General features: G+C 32.5%; 1 protein-coding gene across 7 annotated transcripts in view; it reads left to right on the top strand.

The window, feature by feature from the left end:
* The window catches only part of LOC149533980 (uncharacterized), a 48,095-nt gene extending 35,848 nt beyond the window's left edge, over positions 1-12,247 (top strand). For 2 of the 7 annotated variants that reach the window (XM_089803685.1, XM_089803686.1), the window contains exon 5: positions 10,940-12,247. In XM_089803685.1, the coding sequence (XP_089659811.1) occupies positions 10,940-11,037 (98 nt within the window). In that variant the 3' untranslated portion in view covers positions 11,038-12,247. Of the gene's footprint in view, positions 1-2,978; positions 3,838-4,498; positions 4,843-10,939 lie in introns of those variants that run through there. The other 5 variants (XM_089803687.1, XM_089803688.1, XM_089803689.1 and 2 more) reach the window with 3 other exon arrangements.
* Positions 12,248-15,245: the final 2,998 nt, after the last annotated feature.

The following is a 15,245-nucleotide window of genomic DNA, read 5'->3' as shown; positions in this document are numbered from 1 at the left end:
TACTAATCATCATTAGTAATTGCAATACTGAACATAATCATCATGCATACATGAAATGTAAAGTCTAAGTGATCTCATCACATATTAACTGAATCCATAACATAATATCTGAAAGTTTCAAAACAATACTACTAACCATCAACATGAAACTAGCCCTAAAAGAGCTCGACAATGTTAGCAAAAATGTGACCTAGGGGCAGGCACTATAGATAATCATAATTTCGTAGCTATCTCTTTAAAAAGGCAAGAGAAATCAAATGAGTAGGTAATTGCTACACCCAAAAGTATATCTAGTGTTAAGGGGGGATACTTTGCTTCAGATTCTAATAAAGAATGGATTTTAGATTCAGGGGCATCATCTCACATGACTAGGGATAGATCTTTGTTTATTGATTTTTATGAAGGGAAGAATTCAGATCAAGAAATTTCTATTGGTAATAAAATGAAACTTCTAGTTTTAGGAACAAGAACTCTTAATGTAACACATGGGTCTTTGAAAAATGTTTTATTGGTTGAAGGATTGGGAGCGAATCTTATTTCAGTATACAAAATAGTTCAAGCTAGATATGAGTTTGTTGTCAATACTGATGAAATTATTGTTAGAGATAGAAAAGACCCAAGCAATATAATTGCTATTGGTAGAGTTGATCATGAAGAGAATCTATTTAAATTTGTGGGGTTTCTTGATGATAAATATACACTCTCTCATGCTTTTATTGCTCAGACTGATTATATTTCACAACTTTGGCATGCTAGACTTGGACATTTAAATTATAGAAAATTACAAGATATGGTTAGAATGGATATGGTAAGAGGATTAACAAAAAATTCAGCTTGTGAAGGTGTGTGTGAAGGTTGTGTGTTAGGGAAACATCATCGAGATCCTTTTGACTCAGGTAAAGCATGGAGAGCTAATCATCCACTACAACTCATTCATAGTGATTTATGCGAACCAGGATATCCTTCACTTTTAGGTGTGAGGTACCTTCTCACTTTTATTGATGATTACAACAGGAGAGTATGGGTTTATTTCTTGAAAGGAGAAAAAAAGTGTTTGAAGTGTTTCAAATGTTTAAGGCATTAGTTGAAAATCAAAGTGGAAAAACAATTAAATGTTTAAGGACGGATAATGGGGGTGAATATTGCAATTATGCATTTGAATCATTTTGTGAAAATTATGGTATTAAGGTGCAAAGAATAGTTCCTTATACTCCTTAACAAAATGGGCTGACTGAAAGAATGAATAGAACTCTTTTAAAAATAGCTCGTTGTATGTTGCATTTTAAAAGTTTGCATAATAAATTTTGGAGTTTGGCTGTTTCCTATGCTGCACATATTATAAATAGAATCCCCACCAAAGCTATCACAAATATCACCCTTGAAGAAGCATGGAGTGGTAAGAAACCTCACATTGGATATTTTAAAGTATTTGGGTGCATTGCTTGGGCAAACATTCCTGATGCACAAAGGAAAAAGTTAGAACCAAAGAGTCATAAGTGTCTGTTTATGGGTTATAGTGAAGAATCAAAGGCTTATAGGTTATATGATTTGACAACAAACAAGGTCTTTGTTAGTAGAGATGTAAAGTTTGATGAGCATTCACAACTTACAGCCGCTCTCTCGCTCTACAACAACAAATGCTTCTCATTTTTTAGATATTTTAGGAGCAAATGGAGACTACATTGATGAGGATGAGTTGTGCACTTTTACAAATGATGAAAATGCTAGTGAAAATAACACTACTGATGCTTGTAATCAGACATTTTCTGCAGGCAGTGATGATGAAGAAGATGACTTTTCAGCTAGTCAAAAGACAAGGAGTGTTGAAGAAATATATAGGCAAGGCTCAAAGATCCAAGGGAGGAATGGTAGTGCTCTCATGGCCAAAATATTACAAGTTAGTGACCTAAGATCATATTGAGAAGCTAGAGGGAAGAAAGAATGGGAGCAAACTATGGAAGAAGAATATGATGCTTTGGTAAAAAATAAAACTTGGAAACTTGTGCCACTTCCCAAAGGTAAGAATTTCATTGGTTGCAAATGGGTTTATAAAACAAAATTTAAATCAGATGGTGCTATAGAAAAATTTAAAGCTAGATTGGTTGCTAAGAGATTTAATCAAAAAGAGGGTGTTGATTGTGAAGAAACTTTTGCTCTTGTCATTAAAATGAATATAGTTAGAATTATTCTTTCTTTGGCCGCAAGTTTTGGGTGGCATATTCATCAAATGGATGTAAAGAATGCTTTCTTAAATGGAGATTTATATGAGGAAATATATATGGATCAACCGCCAGGTTTTGTAGATCAGCAACATCCTAATCTTGTTTGCAGATTAAAGAAGTCACTTTATGGGCTTAAACAAGCACCAAGAGCATGGAATGAGAAGATTGATAGGTATTTTCAGCTTCATGGGTTTCAAAAATGCAAATCAGATCCAAATCTTTATGTGAAGAGAGTGTAAAATGAAATTATTCTTGTTGCAGTTTATGTGGATGATTTACTCATAGTTGGACCAAATATATGGTTAATTAATGATTTGAAATCAAATCTTAAAGGGGCATTTCATATGAGTGATTTGGGTGAACTGAATTATTTTCTTGGCTTGCAAATTAGTAGACTTAATGATGGGTTATTTATCTCTCAAGCAAAATATGCTTTGGATCTTTTAGAAAAATTTAACATGCTTGAATGTAAGCTAGCCCCTACTCCTTTTCAATTTGGAATTAAGGTTACTAAAGAATGTATTTCCAAGAAGGTGGATGCTAATTTATATAGACAGCTTGTTGGTAGCTTGGTTTATCTAACATAGTCTAGACCAAACATTTGTTTTGCAGTCAATTTGGTATCTATATTTATGCAAGAACCAAAAGAAACTCATTGGTTGGCTGCCAAAAGAATTTTACGATACATTCATGGCACCATTTACTATGGCATTCATTATAGTTACAAGTGCTTAGTTTCTTTGATTGGTTTTACAGATTCAGACTAGGGAGGTGATATAGATGATAAGAAATCTACTGGTGGTTATATTTTTCAGCTTGGGTTAGGTCCAATTACATGGAGTAGCAAAACACAAACTACTACATCATTGTCCTCATGTGAAGCAGAATATAGAGCAACAAAAGAAGCTGAAAAAGAAGCAGTTTGGATTCACAACCTTTTATTTGAGCTTGGTTTTGCATTAAGTTCAGCTACTCCTTTGTATTGTGATAATCAAAGTGCTATCCAAATTGCAAATAATCTTGTTTTTCATGCTAAAAAAAAATGCATTGAGATTGATGTTCACTATATTCGGGATCTTGTTCAAGAAAATTTTGTTAATCTCCAATTTTGTCCAAGTGAAAACCAAATAGCAGATATATTTACTAAGAGTATGCTTGAGGCCAAATTTTTGAAACTACGAGGCATGTTAGGCATGATTGAGGTGAACATTAAGGGGGGATAGTCATATAATGTTTCCCTCTCTCTTATTATGTTGTAAAAAGGTACCTAACAAGGCTCAATGTCGGGACCTATCCTATCTATATTTTTTATTGTAATTTCTCCCACTCATTATCATTAGTGGTAGAAATTAAGGGAGGATGTTAGACATAGTCAACAACTACACCCAGGCTGTTATAACTGAATTGTCAGTCTGTCACACATTTTCTATTATGTTGCTAATAGATATGGATGTTGCCCTTGATATTAGGTCATATAGCCTTATCATCTTAGCCTCTAGAAACATCTTCTATTAATGCCCTCATCTCATAGGCTCTCTATATATAGAGGCCATTGCATAGGTTGTAATCAATCAGTTTGTGAATAAAAATTTGTTTGAGGTGTTGCTATTCTTAATTTTTTTCTATGCTGCTATTATATTCTATGTTGTTTATGTTTTCATCAAAAGAGACAAAACATAACTACGGACTTTGCGTGTTTTAACCTAGATTGAAAATGTAGAGCTACATTTTAGAGGTTAGGGATCATAAATAGTCCCTGTTTATTACTTTCTCTATAATTCCATAAGCTCTTTGCAAGTTCATACTACAAGCTATGTTTTTTTCAGTATTTTGTGTAGGCTTCTGTGATTTCTATAATTTTTTTCTAATTTTACAAACTCTTCGAAGGTTATTTTCACAAGCTCTTTCTATTTTTCAGTATTTCCCTTAATTTAATCAGTCTCTATAAAATTCTGCTTAATATCATAAGCTCTTTACAAGTTCATACTACAAGTTGTGTATTTTTCTGTATTTTGTGTAGGCTTTTGTGATTTCCGTATATTTTTTTCTAATCTTACAAGATCTTTCTATTATTCAGTAATTTCCTTAAGCTCTGTGATTTCTACACAAAAAAGTGTAAATTCACACAATATTTATAAGTTATTTTCACACATCTTTATATATTTCAGCATTTTCCGTAAGTTCTATGATTTTTATAATTTTTTGTGTAATTTCATAGGAACTTTATATTTTTCAGTATTTTGACTTAAGTCTAGTGTGTTCTATAATTCTTTCAGGGATTTTGAGGTTTTTTGCAGGCAGATAGGGTTTTTAAGATTTCATATGAGTAGAGGAAAAATGAAGCTAAACAAGATAGTGAAAGCATCGGCGAGGGGGAGGAAGAGTTTGATTGAAAAACAAACACATGAGTTTTCCTTTTAAGCTGCCTAGGTGTCCAGCTTTAGCATTTTTTTGGTAACAGGGAACTTATTAGCTCCCACCGTCTAGGAAACTAATGCATTAGTTAAAGTGCACATTAAATACAATATTTTAATGAACTAACCAAAATTGAAGAATTTATTTTTAAATTTTTTAAATTTTCATTTATTTAAAAATATAAAATAATTGTATTTTTCTACTTTGTGATTGGCTACAACCATTTATAGAATTTTCACTTATTTAAAAATTGAAAATAATTGTATTTTTCTACTTTGTCATTGGGTAGAACTATTTATGGTAACCAAATAAATGAATTTTTGAACATCATTATTTGCAAAAAATAAGGGAAGTTTCGAGATGGGAAAACATATCTCGATATTTCTGCCTGCTACAATTCTAGAAATTTCTACATTATCGAAGAGGTCTACACTTCAACCATTAAAATTGCCACCATTCATTTTAATATGACAAAACCTTTACCAAAAGTTTCAAGTTTCAGGTCTGCTCATTGAATTCAGTTTCAGGCGTGCTCATTAAATTTCGTTCGGTGATCTTTTTAGAGCTACTTTTGCAATTTTTTTTTGCTAAATAACTCCTTTGGGCACCTTCTTACTAAGAAATATTCGTTCAAAACATTGCTGGCTTTTTTTGGTACCTGTAAACTTAGCCTGCAAAATTGAGTAAGGAATTTTGTCAATTTTTATAGCCTTGTAAGAGCCCTTGTTTTTTGGTTGTGCTTTTAAGTGAAACAGTTTGTGAAATAGTTTTCATAGCGTGAAGATCTTTCTTTAAGTTGGCTTAAGCGATTTTGCAAATAGTTGTGTCTACTTCATGTTGTTTAAACCCTTTTTTCAATTCTGGCTTAGACATTTCGTTTTCCTAATAGGTGTCACACATCCTTGTTGTAAAACCTTTTATTGCTCTTTTTATTTTAGATTAGTTTTTTTCCTTAAACGATTGGTAAATCCATGCTGATATTATTACTTTGATGGGTTCTTCGGCAAAGAACAACAATCCAAGAGGCTATGATATGGAAAATTGTTTCAAGCGAGGAAACCGAGTGAATTTAACCCCTCCTAGTAGTTTTCCATAGCAAACTCTAGAACTATATCATTCCCTTTTCCTCTTGCCATGTCTCAAAATAATAATATCTATTTTGTATCAATTATTCCTTAGCTCCCCTACAATCCGGGTTTCCTCTACACATTGCCTCCTATTTTGGTCTACACATAGTGAAGGTGGGTTGTTGATGGTCTGCAGTAAAGAAATTATGCATGCCAACACTCCCCCTTAATTTGTACCATTAATTACATCAAAGTTTACAATATTCATTTGGTCTCTTAAATATTCAAATTATTCTTGTGATAATGCCTTTGTAAATATATATGCCAATTGATCTTCAGATCTGCAATACTCCAAGTTGATTTCTCCATTATTGACTAATTCTCGAATAATATGATATCTAGTATCAATGTGCTTTGTCCTCTTGTGAAAAACATGATTCTTTGATAGTGTGATGGTGGACTTGTTATCACAATAGATTGTAGTAGATTGATCTTGCTCATGCATTAGATCTTTCAAGACTCTTCGCATCCATACCGCTTGACATGCTGCTGATGTACTGGCTACATATTTTGTTTCAGTTGAAGAAATAGTCATGATAGGCTGCTTTTTTGATGCCCATGCCACAATACCTATTCCAAGAGGAAATGCATGTCCAAATGTGCTCTTTCTATCATCAATACTTTCTGCAAAATCACTGTTAGTATACCCAACTAGCTGAAAATCATCTGAAGAAGAATACATTATGCCATAATTTACAGTCTCTACAATGTATCTCAATATTCTCTTTCTTGCTTGCCAATTTGAGTTCTTAGGTGAATCCATAAATCTAGAAATTACACTCACTACATACATAATATTAGGCCTAGTTGTTGTGAGAGACATCAAACTGCCAACCAACTTTCTGAATTGAGTAGAATCAAATTCATTTTCATTGTCTTCTCTACTTAATTTTGTGCCCATTGTCATAGGTGTAGAGATTGGACTACAATTTACCATTCTAAACCGTCTCAGAACATCTTGTGCATATTTATTTAGACAAATGAAAATTCCCTTGTCATTTTATGTTACTTGAATACCAAGAAATTATTTCATCAAACCCAAATCTATCATTTCAAATTCTTTCTTCATTGCTGATTTGAACATATCAATGGAAAGATTACCAGTAAAGATCAAATCATCAACATACAAGCAAACAATCAAAAATTTCCCTTCCTTTTTGACTTTCGTGTATAGTGTTGGCTCACTAGTGTTTCTATTAAATCCATACTTAATCCATACTATACCATGCCCTTGGTGCTTGTTTCAACCCATAGAGTGCCTTCTTCAACCTATAAACCTTGTGTTCATGTCCTTTGATTTCATAACCTGGTGGTTGTTGCACATAAACTTCTTCTCCCAAATACCCATTTAAAAAAGTTGATTTTACATCCATTTGATAAACCATCCATTTGTTTTGAGCTGCAATAGAAAGTACCATTGTAATAGTATCTAGTCTAGCTACGGGTACAAAAGTTTCATTATAATCAACTCCATATTCTTTTGCAAACCCTTTAGCTACTAATCTTGCCTTATATTTATCAACTTCTCCATATTTCTTATACTTAGTTTTATAAACTCATTTTACACTTATGCATTCTTTATTCTTAGGCAAATCAACTAGTTTCCATGAATCATTTTTATCAATAGATTCCATTTCTTCATTCATTGCATTAATCCATTGTTTTTCCTTAATTTCATCTTCAAAATATATAGTATCTTGAGCAAATAAAGTAAAATTTGATTGTAAATCTATTCTGTCCCCTTGTTCATAAATCTCTTGCAAAATTTTAGTTTTATTATTCTTAATCCTTGATCTCAAAGATGCAAGTGTAAGATTAGAGTCATCACTTGCGAACTTGAAGATTCTCCTTGCTCATCTTCTATTTGTGTGTTATCTCCATGTGTACTTCTTGAAGGAGTTCCCCCTTTCTCATTTGTTTGATCTACTTGATTCTCTTGGTCTTTTCCTTCTTGGTCATCATATAGTATTGGAGTTGTGCCTATAACTATCTTGTCCATATTGCCATCCCAAGATTCTTCCTCTTTGAACACAACATCTCTACTTATAATGACTTTTCTAGTTATAGGATTAAACAACTTATATGCTTTAGATTGTTCATCATAACCAATAAAAATACATTTTCACTCTTATAATCTAATTTACTCCTTGTTTCTTTGGGAACATGTGCATATGCAATACAACCAAATACTCTAAAATCGGAAACACAATGATGCTTACCACTCTATGCTTCTTGTGGAATCTTGTCTCTTACAATCCTTGTTGGGCTCCTATTCGAGATATAAATAACACAAGCTACTACTTCAGGCTAATATTCATTTGGTAGATTCTTACCTTCCAACATGCTTCTTGCCATCTCCATTATTGTTGAATTCTTTCTTTCGGCAACACCATTCTGCTAAGGTGTATAACTTGTAGTGAACTGCTTTTTTTATTCCATGATGCGTGCAATAATCCAAAACTCATTTGACATGTATTCTCCCCCTCTATCTAACCTTAATACCTTAATGGATAGACCACTTTGTTTCTCAACAAATGCCTTGAACTCCTTAAACTTGCTAAATGTTTTAGATTTATATTTAAGAAAATAAACCCATGTCTTCCTACTAAAGTCATCAATGAATGTTAGAAAATAAATGCCCCCCCCCCCCAATGATGGCACTTGCATAGGACCACATATATCAGTATGCACAATTTCTAAAGGTGCCCAAGCTTTATATGACATTTCTTTTGGAAAACTTTCCCTATGTTGCTTAGCTAAGATGCAACTTTCACATGAAGTAAATGGTGCTTCAATGGTGGGTAAGCCTCTTACCATTTCCTTTCTTTGCAATAAACTCAATCCCTCGAAATTTAGATGACCATACCTCAAATGCCATATCCATGATTGATCTTGACATATTGCCTTGAAACTCACTCCATCCTTGTCCATCACTGCACTTTTCATGTGAAGTGGAAACATTCTATTGTCTATCATTTCAACCCTTGCAATGACCATGGTACTAGGAGAAATATCAAATATAGTGTAGATGTTATTTTCAAAAATAACTTTATAACTTTTTTGTGTATGTTGTCCTAGACTTATAAGATTATTCATTAAATTAGGTACAAAATACATGTCAGGAATAGATTTTTTACCAAGATTTGTCATCACAACAATTGTACCTTTTTCGCTTACTTCCACTATGTTATCATTGCCCAATTTTACTTTTGACTTTACTGAGGTATCCAAGATTTCAAATATATCTCTATTTCTTGTCATATGATTGCTACAACCACTGTCTAGAAACCAAATATCACTTGTTCTCTTGAGCTACATGACATGTAATGAACAATGTCCTTGGACTACTTTCAGAAAAATTAGCATTTTGTTTGCCTACATTTGTTTGCTTCTTCCAACATTCATTTGCCAAGTGACCAAACCTCTTGCAATAATAACATTGGATGTTTGATTTATCATACCTTTCTGATGCTTGATTGTTATTGCACCCCTTTGAGCTTAAACTTTGATTTCTCCTTACTCCTTGATCAAAACTCCTTTCCTCTCTTTGATAATTATTTTGTCCTCTTCCTGGTCCTCTGAATCCTAGATTTCCTCTTCCTCTGTTTTGAATGCATGCTCGAGTGAAGTATTATCACACCTGTTCAACTTGTATTCATGGTTTTGTAATGACCCAAACAACTCATCTATAGATAAAGTTGACAAATTCTTAGATTCCTCAATTGCCACAACAATATTATGAAATTTAATAGGCAAGCTTCTTAAGATCTTTTCTACAATTTTTTGATCTTTTAGCTCATAACCATTCAATCTTATTTGATTAACAACATTCATATCTCAAATTGAAAATTGCTCTACTAATTCAGTATCTTTCATTTGAAGGTTTTCAAAATCTCTTCTTAACGACATCAATTTAGATACTTTTACCTTGCTTATGCCTTGATATGTTGTTTCAAGGATCTCCCATGCTTGCTTGGCTGTTGTAGATCTATTAATTCTTGCAAGAATAGTGTCATCCAAACATTGTTGAATAATTTGAAAAGCCTTTATCTCTATCTTCCTATTTTCCTTGAGTTCATTCTTTTGATCTACAGTTAATAATGATTCATCCAATGGCTCTAAAAATCCATTCACTACAATCTCTACTAACTCTTGGGAATGAAATATTGTTTTCATTCTAAATGCCCAATAATCATAATTCTTGCTAGAAAATATTAGAGTCATAAACTGATTCATACTTGATGCCATACTTTAAAAAATAGTAACATCTTTTAAAATACTAGAATCGCAGCAAAATCAATAAGATTATCTTAAAAAAATATTGATCTCCAACTTCTTACAAAACTGATCACTTGAAATAAAATCCAGCTCATAAGCACACACTCATGCCTCAACTTCAAAAATGCAAGACCTTACTATTGGATTGATCTCATATGTCTTTCTTGCAGCCACAATCCTTTTTTAAGCTCCACAATCTACTTTGACTGTGACTCCAAAATCAACTTGTGTTCTAACTCCACAATCTGTAACTCCACAATCTGTCTGTGCTATGACTCCAAAATTTTCCTATGATCTAATTCCACAATTTTCCTATGCTCTAATACCACTATGAAGGTGGGTTCTTGAGGGTCGGCAGTGTAGAAATTATGCATGCCAACACATAGTCCCATTCAATACAGAAAAATTACCTACACTATTAAAATAAATTCATTGTGAGAAGTCTAATAAAGAGGCCACACATGAATCATGAGATCTTTTAGGTCGAATTAAAATTTTTTTGTGCTCCTCTGAGCAGGTGACTAAATTGGTATCATGTTCATGTGAGGTCTCGCCCCGACCCATCCTTGCACCGATGATACATTATTATTTTGATACTCATGCTTTGTTATGTTAGAACATTATTGGATACACTGAACATTTTTATGCTATTCCACGATGTGTGATGCTTTAGTTCAGTTATTTGATTTTGTCATTTAATGCTTATAAATATGTATTATGATGAAGAAAATGTATGCAACACTAACACTTTTGGTTATGCAAGTCGAAGGGTTAGAAATATGAGTGGAATTAGAAAAAACAACTATTTATTAGGAAATGGATGCTTTAATTTATATAATTCCTCCGATATATAATTCACATTGTGCATGTGGTTTTTGGACCTATTGATGTGTGCAGGAAAATTAGCCAAGACGACTCAACGGAAAAGCGGAGCTAAATTACTTGTTAATTTTGTGCTAACCTTGTATTGTAATTCTTTAAAGGTTATAATTTGATCTTACTATTCTCCTAACTTTTAATTGTTCCTAATAAGTCTTTAAAGGCTTAGAAACATTAAATTTAAGTACCCCTATGGGTAAGGGTATGTGTGGGGGTACTTTCCAACCCTTTAGCCTCCTAGATTGACTCTTAGGGTCACTCAAAAACCCTATTTTAGGTTGACTTCGAAAATGGGTTGGTCTTTACTTGTGTTAGTGAAACCAAACCTCCATCTTGAGTTACTTGAAGCCTAGTGGAGTTAAGGACCATACTTAGAGGCATTTTGGGGGTAGTTTTGGTTTTTGTCACCCAATCCTCTAGTTTTGGAGGAAGTCTCGAAGATTGAAGGAAGAAAGGGAAGCTCTTCTCAAACCACCATTGCCATAACTCTTCTATGAAGGTAGGAGTTCTTCACTCCTTGAATGGTTCTTTATGTGTGTTCTTGTTTTGAATCTTGCTTGAATCATGTTGGAGACATTGTGTAGTTATGCATTTCTTGCTTGTGTGTTGGGGGTGGTTTGGGAGGGATTTTACCTTGTTTTCTTTTGATGTTATTCATATGCCTTCTTGATGTTTTGATTGTTTTTGAGAGGTTTTCATGGGGATGTTTTTGGCAACACTCACCCTTAGATAGGGAAGAAGTGGCCATGTTTGGGGAAAGGGCCTTAGTTGGACCTCAATAGTGTAGAGTCTCCTCTCATGGTGAGAGGAGGGAAAAAGGGTAGGGTGTATGAGACCCTACTTGTCATCTCATACCTTGTTGTTATTAAGAATTCTTGAATGTGGAAAAGAAAGAAAATCCTTGTGGATATAGCCTCAAAAGGGCCTTGTAAAAGAATGGAAGTTCTTGAAGTTTAGCCCCAAAAGGGCTGTGTGATGGTATGGTGATTGACTTCTCCTATTGAGAAAATCCACCTTTCCCCTATATTGGTTCATTGTTGGACCTATTGTGCAACCGGGTGGGAATGCATGTTTAATTTTCTTATCTTCTTGTGTTGTTTACCTCCATGTTGGTTCTTGTCTTTTCCATGTTTTCCCTTGATGCAATGAAGACATTGGATAAAAGTTCTCTTGTGAATGCCTTGAAGAAAACTTAATGAATTGTAATATTATGTAAGTTGTAATTGAATTTGATGTAGCGGCAAAGACATCAGGTTTTCTTACTGGTTCTTTCCCGATGGAGCCTTGAACCAGGATGAATAATAGAGGAAAGAAAATATTATGAAACCCTCCTTGTATGGCTCTCATGTGATTTCAAATGTGGCATATGTTGAGAGTAAATAGATTAATAGATAATGACACTAAATTATAAATTTCCAAGTTTCCAATTATGTTATTAAAATGCAAATTGATATGTTGAAGTTATAAATATATGGTTAAGTATTTAGATGAATTAAAAATCCTACTTTGCAATCACAAAGTTAACACCTTGATTGCTAAGTTTCATTTGAATATAATCAATTGAACTAGAGATCATGTATTCCTTGAATTCAGAAAGAAAGGAAGATTCACCTTGTGATATAATGAACAAATAAATCATAAATTATAAGATGTAAGACACAAATATAACCCTATACATAACCTTGGAGCATGATACTAGTTAAAGAAATCCATGTTGTCATTAGATTAGAATGCACTATTGAGATAAAGATAAATATATATCAAGGAAAAAAAAAAATTATGTCATCACTTAGTCAATTGGACTCACAATTAAAAATGTGCATCTCTAGATCAAATAAACCCTCTTTGGAAAATATATGGGAAAAGTTTTTATTTTCCACCCCCTTGTCACAGTCACAACGAATATTCTCTTGGATACTCCTTATTAATTTTTTTTTTTTTTTACAAATGCAATAACTTAAATTTCAAACCTTAAATAGATTGGATATGATATATATCCTACCTCAAATATAAAAATTTAGTAATAACTACCCTAAGGATATCCTATCTCATTACTCTACTCTCCTCTCTCTCATAACTACATCTTCCTAGGCGTCAGTTTGTATTGATTGGGAGTTGGAGTGTGAGTTAAACAAAAAAAGGGGCAAGCAATATAAAAACAATTAATAAATCCTATGGTGAATATTCTATGTCAACACCCTTATCACATGTCTCTACAATATTGAATTAAGAGACTCTTGGGTTACTCTTAAACTTCCAATCCTTATTCATAACCAACGTACCTTGCACTCATATCATTCTTGGGCTGCGTGTGTAGGGGATGATGAAGGCTTGGTTGAAAATTGATTAAACTATCTAATCTTTACCCACCAACCCACTAGCAACTTGTTCCATCCCCATGCATTTTTTTTAAGCATTGCCCTTCACTCACGCAAGGGATAGTGGAGGCAGGTCTGTCAGCGCTGACAGACCTTGGCCAGTGCGTTGGTGTTTGGGCAACGTGTAAGGTAGGTGGGGTATAGTTTAGGTTAAGTCTTGTGTGGGTGTGGGTTAGTAATATAGTTAGTGGTGGTGCAGTTAATGGTAATCATTAGTTTGTAGTTAAACTTAAGTTAATTTAGATTTAAGTTTGAATGATTAGTTATCATTTGTTGTTAGTGTATCATGTTAAGTTTTCTTTAACTTAAGTTTAGTTTTTAGATTAGGGTGGTTTAATGATATAGTATTAATAAAGTTATGTTTTTAATTGATAATATAGGATTTGATTTAACTTGTTGGGTTAATATGTCTATAGAGAGTTTAGAATTATATTAGTATTAAGTTTGTTTTAAAATTAAGTTTAGTTAGATTAGTATTATTATAATTATAATTGAATATGGTTTTGATATATCCTTAGATTAGTACTAAATTATGTTAATTTAAAATTTTTTAAGTTAATTTATTTTAGTAGTCAAGGTTCGTTCTAGTTAATATTTATGTTTAGTTAGTTTGAGATTTATGTTAATTTTAAATGTGGATTAGTGGTTATTATTATTTTGATCAGTAGTATTCTATGCTAGGGTATTAGATGTTTAGATAAATTATAGATTGTTTATATTTTAAATTAAGTATCGCATTAATCGATGAACTAGATTAGTAAATTTGATGGCATTAGGAGGTAATGTATTATTTGTTAAGAAATGATGTTAATATTAAATGAGTTTATTTTAAAAGTTTTAACTTGGAAATTATAATACCTTAATTAGAATAATTCTAATGTTTTATTAATTAGTTAAATACTATGGTGAGCTTTGTTAGATTAATTTTTTTTATATGAACCCTATTAATGTCAAACTTAAATTTTGTAATAGTTTTTTTTAATAGAGTTAGATTTAACTTATAGATTATTGAATTCACTAGATTGTATAGGTATGTTGGAGTTAATTGTCAATTAAAATGTTAAGATTGGTAAGTTATGAAAGCCTGTTTAATTTTATTATCTAATCGTAGTTATATTAAGTATATTGTATTACCTTTAGAAATGTTTTATTTCTAATAAATTTAGGTTTAAAATTAAGTGGTTAGTAAAGGTTTAATTAGCGCAACTCTAGTGCTCATTGGTAAGGAAAGTAATTAAGTACGTTTTAAATATTATTGTCATAATATGTTTTAGTTTAGATTTCATTCATTCAATTTTAGTTAGGTAATTAACGTTATTATTATTAGAGGATAATTCTTAAACGTTATTCTAAAACTTTAGATTAGACTTTGGATTCAAATTAAAAAAAATTGTTGTGTGTGTTTTTGCCCTTACATTTTGGGCATGACAGTTCAGGCAAGAGTTATCTCTGGCAGCTACATACTCCAAACAATTAATAAGACAAAAATTAACAACACAATTATGGAGACAGAGGTGAGACCATATGTAAAAGTTTGAGAAATGGGTTGTTTCACTTTCTCTACATATTTGGCTTCCCCCTGATGTTATTCTAATGATATGCGAAGTCCCATCAAATTACGAAGCAACATGCTATCAAGGAAGAAAGCCATTCTCACTACCTGTCAAGTTAGTGGAGAAGTTGTGTCAACAGTGCTACTCTTTGGACATATCAAATTTTAGAAACATAAATATGTAATGCACTGGAACATTTTACTATACTTATGTCTAAGGCCAAGTAAAGGAAAAGTGAGAGAGAAAGATCGAGTAAAGGAAAAGCAATTGAGAAATGAGGGCAATATTTGGTAAATCACGACAAACACAACTGCATAGTGAATTAATCCAACAGTTTAGAAAAACATTGCACATCCGCTTCGTTATACTTTCACTGTAAGCTGGGCTCTATTC

Source organism: Cupressus sempervirens, chromosome 10 (assembly GCF_028749045.1).
Source record: "Cupressus sempervirens isolate cs-2001-9-10 chromosome 10, ASM2874904v1, whole genome shotgun sequence".
Classification (NCBI taxonomy): domain Eukaryota; kingdom Viridiplantae; phylum Streptophyta; class Pinopsida; order Cupressales; family Cupressaceae; genus Cupressus; species Cupressus sempervirens.
Note: the sequence above shows the minus strand (reverse complement) of the source record. Positions and strands in the feature narration are given on the sequence as shown.